Here is a 22,117-nt window from a genome sequence, read left to right as displayed (position 1 = left end):
ATCAGGAAAAGCTGTTGGGCTGCAGAACAGCTTCCCTAGAGAAGAACTGGGGGCCCCATCACACCTTGACAGGGCCATGGGTCCAGCCAGAGAATCATCCCCAGGGGAAGAGCTGGGGCCCCGTTTCTCCCTGGCACAGGGGTGGATCTGCCTGGGAATGGTCCCAGAGGAAGGGTCAGGCCCTGTCACTCCCCATTAGGGAGATGAATCCAGTTCATGAACTGTCTTCTGTGGCGGGGAGCCCCAACACTGGGGACACTTTAAACTGGGCAAAATACTAATAACTATAGCTAGGGAACAGTCCTGCACTAGCTTCTGGGAGATGGACTGGATGGAGCCAAATCAATCTCTTACTTCTCCGTTAGCCAGGACTGTATTAAGGCATAAGCACTATGGGCCTGTGTCTAGGGCCCCAACTCCTGGAGTCGTATGATTACATCAGTGTAGGAGTTACTTTTTTTTTTTAAAAAGAGAAGTTCCTTGCCCTTATGGTTGTGAAGAAAAGCTAGAAACTGTGGCCTGAGTGTAACCAATACACTGACTGAGTTTGCAGACAACCTGAGATAATAGCTCCAAAAGGGAGGAACTGTCCCATGCATTTCAATGGAGTGTTAACTCTGACCCACTGCTTTAAAGGCACAGACAACCCATCCCAGACAAGGGTTTTATATGGCAGAAGGAGAAGAGTATAGCAGACCCAGCCCACATGGGATCATAGAATATCAGGGTTGGAAGGGACCTCAGGAGGTCATCTAGTCCAACCCCCTGCTCAAAGCAGGACCAATCCCCAACTAAATCATCCCAGCCACGGCTTGTCAAGCCTGACCTTAAAAACCTCAAAGGAAGGAGATTCCATCACCTCCCTAGGTAATGCGTTCCAATGCTTCACCACCCTCCTAGTGACTCATATCAACCCTCCTGTTGACTCATATCCATCTTCTCGTTCACCGTCACCCCTAGGTCCTTTTCTGCAGAACTGCTGCCTAGCCCTTTGGTCCCTAGTCTGTAGCGGTGCATGGGATTCTTCCGTCCTAAGTGCAGGACTCTGCACTTGTTCTAGTTGAACCTCACCAGATTTCTTTTGGCCCAATCCTCTAATTTGTCTAGGACCCTCTGTATCCTATCCCTACCTTCCAGCGTATCTACCACTCCTCCCAGTTTAGTGTCATCTGCAAACTTGCTGAGGGTGCAGTCCAAGCCTTCCTCCAGATCATTAAGGAAGATACTGAACAAAACCGGCCCCAGGACCAACACTTGGGGCACTCCGCTTGATGCTGGCTGCCAACTAGACATGGAGCCACTGATCACTACCCGTTGAGCCCGACTATCTAGCCAGCTTTCTATCCACCTTATAGTCCATTCATCCAGCCCATACTTCTTTAACTTGCTGGCAAGAATACTGTGGCAGACAGTGTCAAAAGCTTTGCTAAAGTCAAGGAATAACATGTCCACTGCTTTCCCCTCATCCACAGAGCCAGTTATCTCATCATAGAAGGCAAATAGATTAGTCAGGCATGACTTGCTCTTGGTGAATCCATGCTGACTGTTCCTGATCAGTTTCCCCTCCTCTAAGTGCTTCAGAATTGATTCCTTGAGGACCTGCTCCATGATTTTTCCAGGGATCGAGGTGAGGCTGACTGGCCTGTAGTTCCCCGGATCCTCCTCCTCCCCTTTTTTAAAGATGGGCACTACATTAGCCTTTTTCCGGCGTCCTGGACCTCCCCCGATCGCCATGAGTTTTCAAAGATAATGGCCAATGGCTCTGCAATCACATCCGCCAACTCCTTTAGTGCTCTCGGATGCAGCGCATCCGGCCCCATGGACTTGTACTCGTCCAGCTTTTCTAAATTGTCCCGAACCACTTCTTTCTCCACAGAGGGCTGGTCACCTCTTCCCCATGCTGTGCTGACCAGTGCAGCACACTGGGAGCTGACCTTGATCGTGAAGACAGAGGCAAAAAAAGCATTGGGTACATTAGCTTTTTCCACATCCTCTGTCACTAGGTTGCCTCCCTCATTCAGTAAGGGGCCCACACTTTCCTTGACTTTCTTCTTGTTGCTAACATACCTGAAGAAACCCTTCTTGTTACTCTTAACATCTCCTGGCAGCTGCAACTCCAGGTGTGATTTGGCCTTCCTGATTTCACTCCTGCATGCCTGAGCAATATTTTTATACTCCTCCCTGGTCATTTGTCCAGTCTTCCACTTCTTGTAAGCTTCTTTTTTGTGTTTAAGATCAGCAAGGATTTCACTGTTAAGCCAAGCTGGTCGCCTGCCATATTTACTATTCTTTCTACACATCAGGATTGTTTGTTCCTGTAACCTCAATAAGGATTCTTTAAAATACAGCCAGCTCTCCTGGACTCCATTCCCCCTCATGTTATTCTCCCAGGGGTTCCTGCCCATCAGTTCCCTGGGGGAGTCAGTGTCTGCTTTTCTGAAGTCCAGAGTCTGTATTCTGCTGCTCTCCTTTCTTCCTTCGGTCAGGATCCTGAACTCGACCACCTCATGGTCACTGCCTCCCAGGTTCCCCTCCACTTTTGCTTCCCCTACTAATTCTTCCTGGTTTGTGAGCAGCAGGTCAAGAAGAGCTCTGCCCCTACTTGGTTCCTCCAGCACTTGCACCAGGAAATTGTCCCCTACACTTTTCAAAAACTTCTTAGTTTGTCTGTGCACCGCTGTATTGCTCTCCCAGCAGATATCAGGATGATTGAAGTCTCCCATAAAAACCAGGGCCTGCGATCTAGTATCTTCCGTTAGTTGCCGGAAGAAAGCCTCGTCCACCTCCTTCCCCTGGTCTGGTGGTCTATAGCAGACTCCCACCACGACATCACCCTTGTTGCTCACGCTTCTAAACTTAATCCAGAGACACTCAGGTTTTTCTGCAGTTTCATATCGGAGCTCTGAGCAGTCATACTGCTTCCTTACATACAGTGCAACTCCCCCACCTTTTCTGCCCTGCCTGTCCTTCCTGAACAGTTTATATCCATCCATGACAGTACTCCAGTCATGTGAGTTATCCCACCAAGTCTCTGTTATTCCAATCACATCATAATTTCTTTACTGTGCCAGGACTTCCAGTTCTCCCTGCTTGTTTCCCTGGCTTCTTGCATTTGTGTATAGGCACTTGAGATAACCCGCTGATCGCCAGCATTCGTTGACTTCCACTATTCGACGGTCTCTACCCAGGCCTTTTCCTTCCATGAAGAGGATGGACGAGAACACCGCTTGCGCCTCAGACTCCTTTATTCTTCTTCCCAATGCCACGTAGTCTGCAGTGATCCACTCAAGGTCATTCTTGGCAGTATCATTGGTGCCCACGTAGAGGAGCAGGAAGGGGTAGCGATCCGAGGGCTTGATGAGTCTCGGCAGTCTCTCCATCACATTGTGATCCTAGCTCCTGGCAAGCAGCAGACTTCTTGGTTTTCCCGGTCGGGGCTGTAGATAGATGACTCAGTCCCCCTGAGGAGGGAGTCCTCGACCACCACAACCCTCACCCAAGCAGAGACAGTCTGGCAGTGGGATAGGTATTGAAGGACAGTGGGGATGGGCACTTGCTGCTATTCCTGCCTTCCTGGGAGAGAGAAGGGGGCCCTTGCTGCTCCCAGAGGGTGAAGGATCCCAGCTGCCATTCCTGGATGGGAAAAATTTCCTGATGTGGCTGCCCCTGAGCTCTCTGGGATGGGATGAGGGCCTCCTGCCACTCCAGGTGGGGTACAGGGCTATATTGTGGGACTAGACCTCTGGAGGGCCCTATATCTTGGTGTGCGTAAGGCTCCAAATTGCTTTAATTCAGTCCCGATGACAGTCTGTGGCCCTGGCACCAAGCGTCCTTTTCACATTCACATTGTGACACAGTTCCTGCCAACTGGTAAGAAACAGATCCCGGACAGCTTCTCCTCTGCTTGCATTCCATACGTTTTGGGTCATCTCTCTTTGCGTAAAGAAACAAGCAACGATGTACAAAAGAAAATTATCAGAACTGCAAAGTCAAGCACTCAAAAGTTAGAAAATGGTAGAATTATGGTGGCCTGTGCATGCTTTAATTGTGGTCCCTTGTTCCTGTGCATTTTGGTGCAGTCCCCTATGTTAGTCACAACATACGTTTCAGCTTCTGCAGCAAATTATCCAACAGACAACAGCCTCATTTACTACACAACAGTGCCTTATTCACCATCCACCCTGGGCACTGAATGATCCAGGGATCGTGGACACATTCAAATCTCAGACACATATAAAATTCTGCTCACTGAATTTTTCCAGAAACTTTACTTGGCAAACTCAGTATTAAGCCTGGAGCTGGGCATTTTGTATTCTGCCTACTTTGCACCACCTAAACCCCTCAGCATTCAGTACGATCTGCACCAGTGTAGTCCCAATAAAGCAGCAGTCATCATCATTCTTTAAGGGCTAAGCCTGCTCTCTGGGGGGCATCTTTATAAAATAGCCATCCTGATTACATGAAGTCTAGTTTCAGTGAAATAAATTGCATGGCTTTTATCTTGACTGTGGCCCCTTATCACTTGCCTCATTGCTGAGTTTGTTTTGTTTTTTTAAATCTCTGCAGTCTTCCCTCTCTCACTACCCAGTGTGACCCATCCTCTCTCCAGCAGAAAGACCTTCCCCACGCCAGTTCCCTTCTGCTGCTGGTCCTTACTCTCAAATGCTTCGTTGAGAGCCAAGAGCCGGAAAAGGACCTAGGGGTGACAGTGGACGAGAAGCTGGATATGAGTCAGCAGTGTGCCCTTGTTGCCAAGAAAGCCAATGGCATTTTGGGATGTATAAGTAGGGGCATAGCGAGCAGATCGAGGGACGTGATCGTTCCCCTCTATTCGACATTGGTGAGGCCTCATCTGGAGTACTGTGTCCAGTTTTGGGCCCCACACTTCAAGAAGGATGTGGATAAATTGGAGAGAGTCCAGCGAAGGGCAACAAAAATGATTAGGGGACTGGAACACATGAGTTATGAGGAGAGGCTGAGGGAGCTGGGATTGTTTAGCCTGCAGAAGAGAAGAATGAGGGGGGATTTGATAGCTGCTTTCAACTACCTGAAAGGGGGTTCCAAAGAGGATGGCTCTAGACTGTTCTCAATGGTAGCAGATGACAGAACGAGGAGTAATGGTCTCAAGTTGCAGTGGGGGAGGTTTAGATTGGATATTAGGAAAAACTTTTTCACTAAGAGGGTGGTGAAACACTGGAATGCGTTACCTAGGGAGGTGGTAGAATCTCCTTCCTTAGAGGTTTTTAAGGTCAGGCTTGACAAAGCCCTGGCTGGGATGATTTAACTGGGAATTGGTCCTGCTTTGAGCAGGGGGTTGGACTAGATGACCTTCTGGGGTCCCTTCCAACCCTGATATTCTATGATTCTATGATTCTAAGAGCAGGGAGGTAGATTATATAAGGAAAATGGGCCACAAGTCCGTCAGTTTCTATCAACTTAGGTCATTGATCTTTAGTGCCCCCTGTCTGCCTTCTGCAGCCTTACGGGTTCATAGATACTAAGATCAGAAGGGACCATTATGATCATCTAGTCCAACCTCCTGCACAATGCAGGCCACAGAATCTCACCCACCCACTCCTGCGAAAAACCTCTCACCTATGTCTGAGCTATTGAAGTCCTCAAATCGTGATTTAAAGACTTCAAGGAGCAGAGAATCCTCCAGCAAGTGACCTGTGCCCCATGCTACAGAGGAAGGCGAAAAACCTCCAGGGCCTCTTCCAATCTGCCCTGGAGGAAAATTTTTTCCCGAACCCAAATATGGCGATCAGCTAAACCCTGAGCATATGGGCAAGATTCACCAGCCAGATACCCAGGAGAGAATTTTTTGTAGTAACTCAGATCCCACCCCATCTAACAGAAGCCATCTCATTCCCATATAAACTAATATGGAAGTCACTGAGCCGAAGAAGTTAACAGGATTCAAAGAGGGATTTGGACATTTATGTTGATAAGAATATCTAACGTTATAAGAGTTATTGCTAACACAAATTTTAGAAGGGATATTAAGCCTCCTGCTTCAGTGCTAAAACCAACCTCTAACTACTGAAGATCAGGATGAGACCTAATCTGGGGGCAGATTATTCCTCATCTGCTATTGTGAGGTTCTTGTACCTTCCTCTGAAGCATCAGGTACTGGCCACTATCAGGGATGGATCCAGGACCGCATGAGTCTTGGATCTGATTGAGTCTGACAATCCCTACCTTCCTAATAAAGCTCTTTTTCTGTGGATGCCAAGGGGAGCAGCTTCTCTCAGAAATTCTGTTTTAGCATCTTTGCTCGGTCTTCTTCCCAGCTCTCTCAGATCTTTGAGGAGAAAAATGCACTCTCTATCCAGCTGCGGGGCAGCAGCCAGAATCTCCGTGAGAGCCACCAGCACTGCCGTGAGGTCCTGAACCGCTGCATGGCCCTGGAGAGGCAGCTGCAGGAGCTGCAATCCCCAAACAAGGATATGGTAAGGGGTGGAGTAATGGAGGGAAGGTGGTGTATTCCTTGTGACAGCCTAGGTGAATTGAAGGGCAATTCTCACTGCAGACTTTCTTTGCTGTATGACATGGCAGCTGGTCTGGACTCTGTTCTGTTTGAGACTTTAATCCGGCTCTCCCATTGCTTTACTGATTGCCCTGCCCAGCACTTGATGCCTTGCCGCACATATACTCTGTTTCAGAGGTCACTCGTGACAGATGCTGCTCCAGGAGCCCCTCAGGAAAAGAACGAACTTCAAAGAGAGTGTTACACTCCAGAATTGCAGGAATTACAGCTAAGGTAAGGACAGAGGGAAGGGTGTAAATCCTGACACAGGACCTTGGCTGATGCCCAGTGGGGCAGGGAAAAGTCTGAGTCCTGCTGTAGCACCCTAGAACCTTCTGGAATCTCTGAGGTGCACTCAGTTGTTGTGACTCACTATTCCTTTAGATGAAACCACAGACACTGACTGCAACATGTAGCAATTGCTGCTGCCCAGTGCGGGTCAGCTTAGCTCCCCATTCACTATGTTGGCTCATCAGTAGATATTGAGTTACATTTATGGTCCTGGTCTCAATCTTAAGGCTCTCAATGAGCTGGACCAGGGCTGCCTCTGGGACTGATACCTACTATGATAACTGTGCTCCTTGGGAATAATGGAACTAAAGGTGGGAGTGGGTGATGGAGCCCAGGGCTATGGAACTCCTTTTCTCCATTGACCTTCATGGCTTAATGCAAGATTCACCTCCTCATCTCAGCATTCCCACAGTAAGTAAATAAAACCCACCTGTTTGTGGAGACAAGGGAGAGACTCTCCATGTACTAGAGCAGTGAATACAATATAAGCAGAGGTCTCCAGAGAGACATGTTGGGCATTTCAGTGTTCTGTTTTCTACCAGGTTATCAGAGGCCAAACATCTGCACAGCAGCACAAAGCAGGACCTGAGGCGTTTGGAAGAGCAGCTGCATGAGGAACGAGACCAGCGTCTTGCTGCAGAGGAGGCTTTCTCAGCAGCACAGGATCAGATCAGGAGGTGGAGTGTTTCTAATCATGCAAGCTGTGTTACCTTAGTGCATCACCAAGTTTCTAGCTGTCTGTCCATCTCTGCTTTTTATAGAATGTCCATCACTGCGAAATCCGGGCTCCACATTGGAAAGGCTGAAAGTTGGTCATGATTTTTCCTTAAAATCCCAGTTTTAAAGGAAGCCTTATGGTAATTCCCAGTCATTTCTGAGCAAGGAAGGTTTCTGTCTGAAATCTAGGACAGTTTTTCCACCTGTGGGTAGGGAATCTCCATTAGTCTGCCCTGGCCACCAGAGCTTTTTGAGCCTTATCTGTATTATGGCAGTGCCCAGATTCCTCGCTCAGGATCAGGCCCATTGTGCTGGGTGCTTCACAGACACTCCACCAGACATGGCTCCTGCCCCAATGAGCTCACAAGTTAATTTGAAATAAGACTCAAACAATGGGAAGTTGGGGTAGGGCTGGAACTAAGGTCATGTCCTTCCACAGGGAGCTGGTAAGTAATTTGGATTCCCGGGGGTACCAGGTTTTTACAAATGAGTTCTCCTCAAGTGATGCCATAATCGTGCCTTTACTGACTGAACGATTCCTTGTAGGCATCATGGCCTATTGTTTGTGGTTTCCTATTATCTCATTGTGTGTCCAGAGCACTGGTCAGGGCACTGAAACCTATTAATCATAGAATACTAGACAGGACCTCAGTGGGTCATCTAGTCCAGTTCCCTGCACTCAAGGCATGATTAAGTATTCTCTAGATCATCCCTGACAGGTGTTTGTCTCACCTGCTTTTAAAAATCTCCAATGTCAGAGATTTCGTAACATCTCTAGGCAATTTATTCCAGTGCTTAACCACCCTGACTCAAAGTTTTCCCTTGCTGCAATTTAAGCCCATTGCTTCTTGTCCTATCCCCAGAGGTTAAGGAGAACAATTTTTCTCCCTCCTCCTTGAAACAACCTTTTATGTACTTGAAAACTGTTATCATGTCCCCTCTGTCTTCTCTTCTCCAGACTAAACAAATCCAGTTTTTTCAATCTTTCCCCATAGGTCGTGTTTTCTAGATCTTTAATCATTTTTGTTGTTGTTCTTTTGACTTTCTCCATTTTGTCCACATCTTTCCTGAAATGTGGTGCCCAGAACTGGACACAATACTCTAGTTGAGGCCTAATCATATAGGCCTTAAACACCAGGCTCTTGAATCACACCCAGAAGTGGCTAGGAAGCCAATGCATGCGCGGGAGTAATGCACTGTTTGTGGCTATCACTGCCCAGCAGGCCAACAGCCGTGTTCTGCACTGGTTCTGGCTTCTAGGTGACCCATGTGAGGAGCTTGCTGCAGTGTGTGTTCTAGCAGTTAATGAATGTTTCTCTGTCTTCTGCAGGTTGGAGTCAAGTGAATGGGCATCTGCTCTGGGTTCCAGCATTGATGTGTCTCCACCCCATGAACACTCCTTGCTGATTGACCCCATGGACAGTTCCTTTAGCAAGGTAAGAATACTACTGCAGTGGCTGTGTCAAGGGAACTAGTTTCATAATGCAGGACATGTGAATAACTGCTGCTGCAGAGGAATGTGGCCAGAACATGGGGAATGGAACCATGTTGATTCTAAGCACTGGATATAGTTCATAGCCTCTAGAACCTGCCACTCCCACTGCATGGCTCAAAATATCTCCACACCCTGCATCACTCAGGGTCTGCAGCTACATATATGGCTCTTGCAACTGTGACCTTGGGAACTGGTTGGGCTCCTGGAGGTTCCTCAGGGGCTTCTCCCCTCTTGCAGGATCTTGTAATATTTGCCCAAAGTTCTAAATAAAAGAAAGCAGCAGCTGATTGTGCAGAGAGGGCTTATGGTCTCAGTAAAATGTACCTATCCCTATGTCCATAGTCTTATGTACAAAGTGCAATAGTTAGACCCCTCCCCCTCCAAAGGGATGGACCTTACTCTGTGCCCAGAAGGTCAAAAATCTCAGATTATCAGAGTCAAGGGTCACTCAGTGAGAATGACCCAGCGGTTCAGTGTGAGCAAGCGCAATATCATAGAATGGTAGGACTGGAAGTGACCTTGAGAGGTCATCTAGTCCAGTCTCCTGCACTCATGGCAGGACTCAGTATTATATGTTGCCTGATCATGGCTGCAGTGGTAGCTGCAAGTTGCCAGGACAGCAACCATATAGGCCTTATACACTGAACCACATCCAGAAGTGGCTAGGAAGCCAGTTCATGAGCTGGAATAATGCACTTCTTATGGCTAGCACTGCCCAGCAGGCCAACAGCCATGTTCTGCACTGGCTCTGGCGTCTAGTTGACCCATGTGAGCAGCTTCCTGCAGTGTTTGTTCTAGAGATCACTAAAACAGGTCATTGGGGCACCCGAGATGGTCCTAGTTACCCTGCCGAGCACGTAGGGCCACAATGCCATATAAGAACACAAAAGCATCCCCAAATGGAAATCTCTAGAGACCATCCCGCCATTTTACCAGTCCCCTGTCTTCTCTGGATGGAGTCTCAGCAAGCTCATTCCTATCCAAGCACCTGTATTTGCTTCCCAGCGCCTGGCTAAGATGCAACTGGAGATGCAGAGCTGTATACCAGCTGCATGTTGAGTGCTGGCCTTGCTGAAGCCCAGGCTGTCTCAATATGTGTTGAATGCCCATTGAGAGAGTTCTTGGGCAGAGGAGCCCAGTGGTTCCCTCTGGAGAATCCAGGAGGAAAGGTCAAACCCACTGGAGCAACACAGCCCAGCCAGAGTTAGCAGCTGAGTCATCAGAGCTGCTGGCAGTGCTGTGGTGACTGGATGCTGCCTTGTGCTCATAGCTAGGAGAGTGTTATCATCCAGACTCTATTCCAGGCATGGCTAGCCTGAGCCTGAGCAGGAGCCAGAATTTACCATTGTACATTGCCAGAGAACCACAGTAATACATCAGCAGCCCCCATCGGCCACCCCCCGCTACCCCCAGTACCTCCTGCCCGCCGGCAGCCCTGACGATCAGCACCTCCCCTTCCCTCCCCGTGCCTCCTGCCCACTGCGATCAGCTGTTTCACAGTGTACAGGAGACTCTGGAATGGAGGGGGGAGGAGCAAGGGTGCAGCAGGCTCGGGGAGGGGGCAGAAAGGGGCAGGGGCCTTGGGGTAAGGGGTGGAGTAGGGGCGGGCCTGGGGTTGAGCAGTGGAAAGTTGGCACCTATAGATCCAGCTCTGGAGTCGGCACCTATTCAAGGAGCCGCATATTAACTTCTGAAGAGCTGCGTGTGGCTCTGGAGCCACAGGTTGGCCACCCCTTCACTATTCCATGCTCATTCTCAAGCCTCGCCAATGTGAATCAGGGAACCTGAGGTGCCCAGTGAAGCCAATGCTGTAAGAGCACTGGTGTCTGAGTGCCAATGCTCGTAACAACCCGTTCAGCAGAAGCTGGCATCCTGCCCACAAGCTATGGACAGGTTAATGATCTTAGGCCAGTTCCCTGCTGCCTGGCCAAAGGGGTAGGATGGAGTCCCCAGCACCTCAAGTATTCAGCAGTGCTGTCATCATCACTTATTATCATCTGTTGATCAAGATATATCCGTGATCTATTGACTTCAGCAAAGCTTTTGATTTGGTCTCCCACAGTATTCTTGCCGGCAAGTTTAAAAAAGTATGGATTGGATGAATGGACTATAAAATGGATAGAAAGCTAGCTAGATTGTTGGGCTCAACGGGTAGTGATCAACAGCTTGATGTCTAGTTGGCAGCCGGTATCAAGCAGAGTACCCAAGGGGTCTGTCCTGGGGCCGGTTTTGTTCGACATCTTCATTAATGATCTGGATGATGGGATGGATTGCACCCTCAGAAAGTTTACAAATGACACTAAGAAAGAAAGAAATCTGAGGTTCAACAAGGACAAGTGCAGAGTTCTGCACTTAGGACAGAAGAATCCCGTGCACTGCTACAGGCTGGGGACCCACTGGTTAAGCGGCAGTTCTGCAGAAAAGGACCTGGGGCTTACAGTGGACGAGAAGCTGGGTATGAGTCAACAGTGTGCCCTTGTTGCCAAGAGAGCTAATGGCATATTGGGCTGCATTAGTGAGAGCATTGTCAGCAGATCGAGGGAAGTGATTATTCCGCTCTGTTTGGCACTGGTGAGGCCACATCTGGAGTATTGCGTCCAGTTTTGGGCCCCTCACTGCAGAAAAGGTAAGGAGAAATTGGAGATAGTCCAGCGGGCAACGAAAACTATTTGGGGGCTGGGGCGCATGACTTATGAGGAGAGGCTGAGGGGACTGGGCTTATTTAGTCTGTAGAAGAGAAGAGTGAGGGGGGATTTGACAGCAGCCTTCAACTATGTGAAGAGAGGTTCCAAAGAGGATGGAGCTCAGCTGTTCAGGGGACAATTTCCTGGTGCAAGTGCTAGAGGAGCCAACTAGGGGGGGCGCTTTTCTTGACCTGCTGCTCACAAACCGGGTAGAATTAGTGGGGGAAGCAAAAGTGGACGGGAATCTGGGAGGCAGTGACCATGAGTTGGTTGAGTTCAGGATCCTGACGCAGGGAAGAAAGATAAGCAGCAGGATACGGACCCTGGACTTCAGGAAAGCAGACTTCGACTCCCTCAGGGAACAGATGGCCAGGATCCCCTGGGGGACTAACTTGAAGGGGAAAGGAGTCCAGGAGAGCTGGCTGTATTTCAAGGAATCCCTGTTGAGGTTACAGGGACAAACCATCCCAATGAGTCGAAAGAATAGTAAATATGGCAGGCGACCAGCTTGGCTTAATGGTGAAATCCTAGCGGATCTTAAACATAAAAAAGAAGCTTACAAGAAGTGGAAGGTTGGACATATGACCAGGGAAGAGTATAAAAATATTGCTCGGGCATGTAGGAATGATATCAGGAGGGCCAAATCGCACCTGGAGCTGCAGCTAGCAAGAGATGTCAAGAGTAACAAGAAGGGTTTCTTCAGGTATGTTGGCAACAGGAAGAGAGCCAAGGAAAGTGTGGGCCCCTTACTGAATGAGGGAGGCAACCTAGTGACAGAGGATGTGGAAAAAGCTAATGTACTCAATGCTTTTTTTGCCTCTGTTTTCACTAACAAGGTCAGCTCCCAGACTGCTGCGCTGGGCATCACAAAATGCGGAAGAGATGGCCAGCCCTCTATGGAGATAGAGGTGGTTAGGGACTATTTAGAAAAGCTGGACATGCACAAGTCCATGGGGCCGGACGAGTTGCATCCGAGAGTGCTGAAGGAATTGGCGGCTGTGATTGCAGAGCCATTGGCCATTATCTTTGAAAACTCGTGGCGAACCAGGAAAGTCCCGGATGCCTGGAAAAAGGCTAATGTAGTGCCAATCTTTAAAAAAGGGAAGAAGGAGGATCCTGGGAACTACAGGCCAGTCAGCCTCACCTCAGTCCCTGGAAAAATCATGGAGCAGGTCCTCAAAGAATCAATCCTGAAGCACTTGCATGAGAGGAAAGTGGTCAGGAACAGCCAGCATGGATTCACCAAGGGAAGGTCATGCCTGACTAATCTAATCGCCTTTTATGATGAGATTACTGGTTCTGTGGATGAAGGGAAAGCAGTGGATGTATTGTTTCTTGACTTTAGCAAAGCTTTTGACACGGTCTCCCACAGTATTCTTGTCAGCAAGTTAAGGAAGTATGGGCTGGATGAATGCAGTATAAGATGGGTAGAAAGCTGGTTAGATTGTCGGGCTCAACGGGTAGTGATCAATGGCTCCATGTCTAGTTGGCAGCCGGTATCGAGGGGAGTGCCCCAAGGGTCGGTCTTGGGGCCGGTTTTGTCCAAGATCTTCATAAATGATCTGGAGGATGGTGTGGATTGCACTCTCAGCAAATTTGCGGATGATACTAAACTGGGAGGAGTGGTAGATACGCTGGAGGGGAGGGATAGGATACAGAAGGACCTAGACAAATTGGAGGATTGGGCCAAAAGAAATCTGATGAGGTTCAATAAGAATAAGTGCAGGGTCCTGCACTTAGGATGGAAGAATCCAAAGCACCGCTACAGACTAGGGACCAAATGGCTAGGCAGCAGTTCTGCGGAAAAGGACCTAGGGGTGACAGTGGACAAGAAGCTGGATATGAGTCAGCAGTGTGCCCTTGTTGCCAAGAAGGCCAATGGCATTTTGGGATGTATAAGTAGGGGCATAGCGAGCAGATCGAGGGATGTGATCGTTCCCCTCTATTCGACATTGGTGAGGCCTCATCTGGAGTACTGTGTCCAATTTTGGGCCCCACACTACAAGAAGGATGTGGAAAAATTGGAGAGAGTCCAGCGAAGGGCAACAAAAATGATTAGGGGTCTAGAACACATGACTTATGAGGAGAGGCTGAGGGAGCTGGGATTGTTTAGCCTGCAGAAGAGAAGAATGAGGGGGGATTTGATAGCTGCTTTCAACTACCTGAAAGGGGGTTCCAAAGAGGATGGTTCTAGACTGTTCTCAATGGTAGCAGATGACAGAACGAGGAGTAATGGTCTCAAGTTGCAGTGGGGGAGGTTTAGATTGGATATTAGGAAAAACTTTTTCACTAAGAGGGTGGTGAAACACTGGAATGCGTTACCTAGGGAGGTGGTAGAATCTCCTTCCTTAGAGGTTTTTAAGGTCAGGCTTGACAAAGCCCTGGCTGGGATGATTTAACTGGGAATTGGTCCTGCTTCGAGCAGGGGGTTGGACTAGATGACCTTCTGGGGTCCCTTCCAACCCTGATATTCTATGATTCTATGTTCTCAGTGGTGGCAAATGACAGAACAAGGAGTAATGGTCTCAAGTTGCAGTAGGGGAGGTCTAGGTTGGATATTAGGAAAAACTATTTCACTAGGAGGGTGGTGAAGCACTGGAAGGGGTTACCTATGGAGGTGGTGGAATCTCCATCCTTTGAGGTTTTTAAGGCCCAACTTGACAAAGCCCTGGCTGGGATGATTTAGTTGGGGATGGTTCTGCTTTGAGCAGAGGGTTGGACTAGATAACCTCCTGAGGTCTCTTCCAACCCTAATCTTCTGTGATTCTGTGTTTCCTTACACTGCACCTGAAGGGGTTGAAACTTAGACCTGGTCTACAGTACAGAGTTAGGTCAATGTAAGGCAGCTTACATTGACTTAACTCTGTAAGCGCCTACACTGAAATGTAGCTCCCACCGATGTAACTCTCCCACTACACCAACTTAACTCTACCTCTGTGAGACAAGTAGCACTTAAATCGATGTAGTTAAGTGTATGCCATATCATTGTAGACACTGCGTTGCTTACATAGACTGTTGCTGCCTTTCAGAAACTGTCGCACAATGCGCCACACTGGCAGTTAAATCAGTGCAAGTGGTCCTGGTGAGGACGCGCACTGCTGACACAAGGAATGTAATGTGGACATATGAAACCAATTCAATTACTGCGGTGGCTGTACATCGGGGTGGGCAAACTTTGTGGCCCAAGGGCCACATATGGGTATGGAAATTGTATGGCGGGCCATGAATTCTCACAAAATTGGGGGTTGGGGTGCGGGAGGGGGTGAGAGCTCTGGCTCGGGGTGCGAGCTCTGGGGTAGGGCTGGGGATGAGGGGTTGGGGGTACAGGAAGGTGTTCAGGGCTGGGACCGAGGGATTCAGAGGGCGGGAGGGGGATCAGGGCAGGGGGCTGGGGTATGGGAAGGAGTCAGGGGTGCATGCTCCAGGCAGTGCTTACCTCAAGCAGCTCCCAGAAGCAGCGGGATATCCCCCTCGAGCTTCTATGCGGAGGCGTGGCCAGGCAGCTCTGCCTGCTGCCCTATTGACAGGTGCCGCCCCTGCAGCTCCCATTGGCCCCGGTTCCTGGCCACGTAGGAGTTGGAGGGGGGACATGCTGATGCTTCCAGGAGCCGCACGGAGCGGGGCAAGCCCCCGACCCTGCTTCCTGGCAGGAGCTCGAGGGCCGAATTAAAACGTCTGGAGGGCCAGATGCAGCCCTTGGGACGTAGTTTGCCCACCCCTGCTATACATTGACATAATTCAGGTCATCTTAATTTTGTAGTGTAGACTTGCCCATAGGCACAGATGTTAGGGAGTGTGTTGTACACTCTGCCACTCAGCCCTTCTTTGAGCAGGCTGTGGGTTTGTGGGGAGTGTGTGTGGGGGGAGGTGTTTGCTAAGCCCCACACCAGCATGAAGAGGAAGGGCTGGTGAGCAGAACAGGAATATGTGGGACACTGTTTCACTCTTGCTTTGCAGTTTCGCCTTTAAGGTCTCCCTTGCAGTGTGATTCCTACCCTGGTGGGATGGTGGAGCTAGAGCAGGGCTTATGAGATGGGAGAGGAGGTGGATTAGGTGGGATAGGAGCCCTTCAGAGTTCTGTGTCGGTGGTGCGGGGGGTGACCCTGCATTTAAATGGCAAATTGACCCTACAGCTCCATAGTCAATCAGGCTCTGAAGTTGGAATCACATGGTTGGAAACCTGTGAACATTGGTTAGACTAGTGCATCCTCCTCGATGATCTCTATGTCTGTGCCTTGTTGGACTGGTCTCCCATGTCCTGTGGGGCTTTGAGTGCAGGTGGCTGGGCTCAGCACTTACTGGCACTAACTGGTTTCTCCTTTACTCTTCCCCTCAGACTCGGAGCAACTCTGGTTTGTGGCGGCAGCTGCGCTTTCTCTTCTGTTCCAGGACCCGCCTACCACTGCTGGTGACCGTGTATTTGCTCATGCTTCACATCCTACTCTTCCTGTGCTTTACAGGCCGCCTGTGAGCAGGGCCAACAGTCTCTCCCTGAGCATCAGACCTTTACCCCATGCCTGTGCCAGACAGGTTTTTGGGCCAGCAGTCACCAGTGCCCCACACCAGCTGGCCACCCACCTAGCTAGCTCTGTGGGGCAACTGAGCCCAGCAGTCTCCAGCACTCACCCCTGAGCTGCTTGCTCTGGCCCAACTGGGTGGCTGCTGCGGCTGAAGGTCGGAGTCTGTCTGTTTCCAGAAGACAACCTTTCACACACACCCTCACGAAGTGTTACCAAGTCATCTTTTCTGAGCCAGGCTCCTCAGGCTGGGAATGAGTGAAGACGGTGTAATCTGCAGCTTCCACCTGCAGATGGCTCCACTCCAGCTGTTAATCATTTGTGATGGGGGTTGCAGAGAAAATGCTGTCATGTACTGCAGCTCCCAGTGCCTTCAGAAGGTTCACTGGCACCACTGCATCTTGTCATGCTTACACTCAAGCCGGTATCAATGGTTGTACCAGCCTAGAAAGTGGCATTGGCCACCTGCCCCTCAGTCCACAGGTCATTGGCTTTGCAGGTGATGGCTCACCCTACCCATCTGCAGTGTTCCTTCCCTTTCACAGATAGTACTATCGTATTGCGGAGATTGCACCAGTCCATGAGCAAGGGAGGGAAGCTCCCGCCCCGCTGATCCCCCAGATCTTAAACCCAGCCACTTGGGCCCTTCTAGTGATGATTAAAAACAAGAAAGGGAAGTTGTGGAGTTTTTACGGGATACTATATAAAACCAATCAGGGTCTGTTTTATAACTTTTTTCAGTGGGGCTAATTTTTGGGTTTCAGCTCAGTAGAGTTCCCTGCAGGAGAAGGGCAATCACTGCAGCATGCAGACATGCTGAGCCTTACATCTAAGGGCTTTTGTAAGTATTTGCTGTTATGCCCCTGCAGGAGAAGGGCAGAAATTTAATTATTGAAAGCGAATAGGGGACTTGACCTTTTATCTCTAATTTAATCATTGCACTAATTATAAAGCTTGTGCAGTTCTTGCTGCGGATAGGGGAGAGGAGAAGAGAAGTCCTGCTCCTGCACCCTGTTTCCTTTGAAAAGACTAAACCTGGATAATTTGTGCTACAGGGTATAGCTCCAAGCGGTCTGGCCTCTCCATGGATTACAAGAACCCCACAGACAAACCCCTCCCTGTTGTAAGGGGAAGATTCCTAAGGCCTCTGCCCCACCCCCACTTCATGAGACTTCTTTCTGGAGAAGCCTGTGACTGGTGTTGCTGGGGTGGCTGCATGTACCCTATGCCATACACTCTAAAGGCAGTTGGGCCTGTTCCCACTGATTGTGTAGATGGCAGAGTTCAGAGCTCTCTACGGAGCCTCTGAACATGCTCCATACAGAGAATGAGATACTAATGTACCTGGAGATGAGGATTCTGAACACAGTGGTGACTGCTCCAGTTGAGAAAGGAGGGTGGAACCTATCAGATAAGCCTTCACTTAGAGCTGCCATCTACTTTGTAAGGTGTGCCTCTCCCTTCCTCGTTTTAGAATGCCCTCCCCACACCGTTTAATGGAGGAAAGTTAATTCTCCTGACGTTGTTCTTAGTCCAGGTCTCCAGGGTCGCTGAACTGAGCCTGTGAAGAGACAGGGACTGGTTCCTTTGCTGTCCCTAAAGCAACTGGGCCTCTGGCTAGGTCCAGAACACTGAAGCCATATATCTGTGCTCCCCCATGAGTATTTATAGAGAGCGTGCCCTGCAGGATTCCCCCCTTGATTCTTTGAAATCCAGTGACTGAACCTCTCTCGTATAGCTTCCTGGGGCACATGCTCCTGTGTACAATAAAGATTATTTTTCAGAGTGAAGCCGAGTGGTGTTTTGGTGTGTGTCGCTATAGGAACTGACCTCTGAGGTTCCAGAGCTGCAGGCCGTGAGCATGATCTACTGTGGGAGCAACACAAGACTGGCCGCTCTCATTATGCTTTATCCCTGGTTCAATGGGAATTCCCTTTCTGTTTCCTCATATTGATGAGTGTCCCATGGAGATTGCAGTAGCCTCCTCCTCACCTCTCTCAGATGCACAGATCCTACAGTGGCTGTGGGGGACAGGAGTTATAATTTTGAGAACAGTTCTGGTGAGGTTTAGCACTGGCCTGCTGCCTTTACTGTTTCTTGCTATCTGAGTTTAGGCAGAATTATGCAGCCCCATGGGCATATGCAGTTTCAAGACCTGGTGGATTACATGGTAGCCACCTTGACTCTCCTGATGGTACCAGCGGAAGAGAATTCCCACCCAGAATTTGACATAATTGGTGCCACTGCCAAGAGTAAAATATCACTTCCTGTCCTGGATGGGTTGTTGCAACTCGCCAATCTGTGTGGTCCAATGCCACTTGTGAACCCATCTCCAAGAAGGCTGACATGCTCTACCAGCTACCCTCTGAAGGGCTCTCATACTTTCATGCCCACTCTGTGCCCAACTCAATGGTAGTGGCTGCTGCCAGCAACAGAGCAAGGTCATGCAAATCACACTCCATGATAAGTGATGAAGATGGAAAGAATCATAGAATATCAGGGTTGGAAGGGACCCCTGAAGGTCATCTAGTCCAACCCCCTGCTCGAAGCAGGACCAATTCCCAGTTAAATCATCCCAGCCAGGGCTTTGTCAAGCCTGACCTTAAAAACCTCTAAGGAAGGAGATTCCACCACCTCCCTAGGTAACACATTCCAGTGCTTCACCACCCTCCTAGTGAAAAAGTTTTTCCTAATATCCAACCTAAATCTCCCCCACTGCAACTTGAGACCATTACTCCTTGTTCTGTCATCTGCTACCACTGAGAACAGTCTAGAGCCATCCTCTTACTGAATGGGCCCCTTACTGAATGAGGGAGGCAACCTAGTGACAGAGGATGTGGAAAAAGCTAATGTACTCAATGCTTTTTTTGCCTCTGTTTTCACTAACAAGGTCAGTTCCCAGACTGCTGCGCTGGGCATCACAAAATGCGGAAGAGATGACCAGCCCTCTGTGGAGATAGAGGCGGTTAGGGACTATTTAGAAAAGCTGGACGTGCACAAGTCCATGGGGCCGGACGAGTTGCATCCGAGAGTGCTGAAGGAATTGGCGGCTGTGATTGCAGAGCCACTGGCCATTATCTTTGAAAACTCGTGGCAAACCGGGGAAGTCCCGGATGACTGGAAAAAGGCTAATGTAGTGCCAATCTTTAAAAAAGGGAAGAAGGAAGATCCTGGGAACTACAGGCCAGTCAGCCTCACCTCAGTCCCTGGAAAAATCATGGAGCAGGTCCTCAAAGAATCAATCCTGAAGCACTTGCATGAGAGGAAAGTGATCAGGAACAGCCAGCATGGATTCACCAAGGGAAGGTCATGCCTGACTAATCTAATCGCCTTTTATGATGAGATTACTGGTTCTGTGGATGAAGGGAAAGCAGTGGATGTATTGTTTCTTGACTTTAGCAAAGCTTTTGACACGGTCTCCCATAGTATTCTTGTCAGCAAGTTAAGGAAGTATGGGCTGGATGAATGCACTATAAGGTGGGTAGAAAGCTGGCTAGATTGTCGGGCTCAACGGGTAGTGATCAATGGCTCCATGTCTAGTTGGCAGCCGGTATCAAGTGGAGTGCCCCAGGGGTCGGTCCTGGGGCCGGTTTTATTCAATATCTTCATAAATGATCTGGAGGATGGTGTGGATTGCACTCTCAGCAAATTTGCGGATGATACTAAACTGGGAGGAGTGGTAGATACGCTGGAGGGGAGGGATAGGATACAGAAGGACCTAGACCAATTGGAAGATTGGGCCAAAAGGAATCTGATGAGGTTCAATAAGGATAAGTGCAGGGTCCTGCACTTAGGACGGAAGAACCCAATGCACAGCTACAGACTAGGGACCGAATGGCTAGGCAGCAGTTCTGCGGAAAAGGACCTAGGGGTGACAGTGGACGAGAAGCTGGATATGAGTCAGCAGTGTGCCCTTGTTGCCAAGAAGGCCAATGGCATTTTGGGATGTATAAGTAGGGGCATAGCGAGCAGATCGAGGGACGTGATCGTTCCCCTCTATTCGACATTGGTGAGGCCTCATCTGGAGTACTGTGTCCAGTTTTGGGCCCCACACTTCAAGAAGGATGTGGATAAATTGGAGAGAGTCCAGCGAAGGGCAACAAAAATGATTAGGGGACTGGAACACATGAGTTATGAGGAGAGGCTGAGGGAGCTGGGATTGTTTAGCCTGCAGAAGAGAAGAATGAGGGGGGATTTGATAGCTGCTTTCAACTACCTGAAAGGGGGTTCCAAAGAGGATGGCTCTAGACTGTTCTCAATGGTAGCAGATGACAGAATGAGGAGTAATGGTCTCAAGTTGCAGTGGGGGAGGTTTACATTGGATATTAGGAAAAACTTTTTCACTAAGAGGGTGGTGAAACACTGGAATGCGTTACCTAGGGAGGTGGTAGAATCTCCTTCCTTAGAGGTTTTTAAGGTCAGGCTTGACAAAGCCCTGGCTGGGATGATTTAACTGGGAATTGGTCCTACTTTGAGCAGGGGGTTGGACTAGATGACCTTCTGGGGTCCCTTCCAACCCTGATATTCTGTGATTCTATGATTCTATGATTCTTTGGAACCCCCTTTCAGGTAGTTGAAAGCAGCTATCAAATCCCGCCTCATTCTTCTCTTCCGTAGAGTAAACATCCCCAGTTCCCTCAGCCTCTCCTCATAAGTCATGTGTTCCAGTCCCCTAATCATTTTTGTTGCCCTCCGCTGGACTCTTTCCAATTTTTCCACATCCTTCTTGTAGTGTGGAGCCTAAAACTGGACACAGTACTCCAGATGAGGCCTCACCAATCTGGAATAGAGGGGAACGATCACATCCCTCGATCTGCTGGCAATGCCCCTATGTATACATCCCAAAATGCCATTGGCCTTCTTGGCAACAAGGGCACACTGACTCATATCCAGCTTCTTGTCCACTGTAACCCCTAAGTCCTTTTCTGCAGAACTGCTGCCTAGCCATTTGGTCCCTAGCCTGTAGTGGTGCATGGGATTATTCCGTCCTAAGTGCAGGACTCTGTACTTGTCCTTGTTGAACCTCATCAGATTTCTTTTGGCCCAATCCTCCAATTTGTCTAGGTCCCTCTGTATCCTATCCCTACCTTTCGGCGTATCTACCTCTCCTCCCAGTTTAGTGTCATCTGCAAACTTGCTGAGAGTGCAATCCACACCATCCTCCACATCATTTATGAAGATATTGAACAAAACCGGCCCCAGAACCGACACTTGGGGCACTCCGCTTGATGCTGGCTGCCAACTAGACATGGAGCCATTGATCACTACCCTTTGAGCCAGACAATCTAGCCAGCTCTTTATCCACCTTATAGTCCATTCATCCAGCCCATACTTCTTTAACTTGCTGGCAAAAATACTGTGGGAGACCGTGTCAAAAGCTTTGCTAAAGTCAAGGAACAACGCGTCCACCGCTTTCCCCTCATCCACAGAGCCAGTTATCTCATCATAGAAGGCAATTAGATTAGTCAGGCACGACTTGCCCTTGGTGAATCCATGCTGACTGTTCCTGATCACTTTCCTCTAAGTGCTTCAGAATTGATTCCTTGAGGACCTGCTCCATGATTTTTCCAGGGACTGAGGTGAGGCTGACTGGCCTGTAGTTCCCAGCATCCTCCTCCTTCCCTTTTTTAAAGATGGGCACTACATTAACCTTTTTCCAGTCGTCCGGGACTTCCCCCGATTGCTATGAGTTTTCAAAGATAATGGCCAATGGCTCTGCAATCACATCCGCCAACTCCTTTAGCACTCTCAGATGCAACGCATCTGGCCCCATGGACTTGTGCACATGCAGCTTTTCTAAATAGACTTGAACCACTTCTTTCTCCACAGGGGGCTGGTCACCTCCTCCCCATGCTGTGCTGCCCAGTGTAGTAGTCTGGGAGCT

General features: G+C 49.2%; 1 protein-coding gene across 2 annotated transcripts in view; it reads left to right on the top strand.

The window, feature by feature from the left end:
* GOLGB1 (golgin B1) overlaps positions 1-18,023 on the top strand; it is a 113,490-nt gene extending 95,467 nt beyond the window's left edge. The window contains exons 19-22 of one of the 2 annotated variants that reach the window (XM_073329076.2): positions 6,294-6,763; positions 7,363-7,497; positions 8,868-8,973; positions 16,053-18,023. In XM_073329076.2, the coding sequence (XP_073185177.2) occupies positions 6,294-6,763; positions 7,363-7,497; positions 8,868-8,973; positions 16,053-16,187 (846 nt within the window). In that variant the 3' untranslated portion in view covers positions 16,188-18,023. Of the gene's footprint in view, positions 1-6,293; positions 6,764-7,362; positions 7,498-8,867; positions 8,974-16,052 lie in introns of those variants that run through there. The other variant, XM_073329077.2, reaches the window with a different exon arrangement.
* Positions 18,024-22,117: the final 4,094 nt, after the last annotated feature.

This window comes from Lepidochelys kempii, chromosome 1, assembly GCF_965140285.1.
Source record: "Lepidochelys kempii isolate rLepKem1 chromosome 1, rLepKem1.hap1, whole genome shotgun sequence".
NCBI classification, from domain to species: domain Eukaryota; kingdom Metazoa; phylum Chordata; order Testudines; family Cheloniidae; genus Lepidochelys; species Lepidochelys kempii.
Note: the sequence above shows the minus strand (reverse complement) of the source record. Positions and strands in the feature narration are given on the sequence as shown.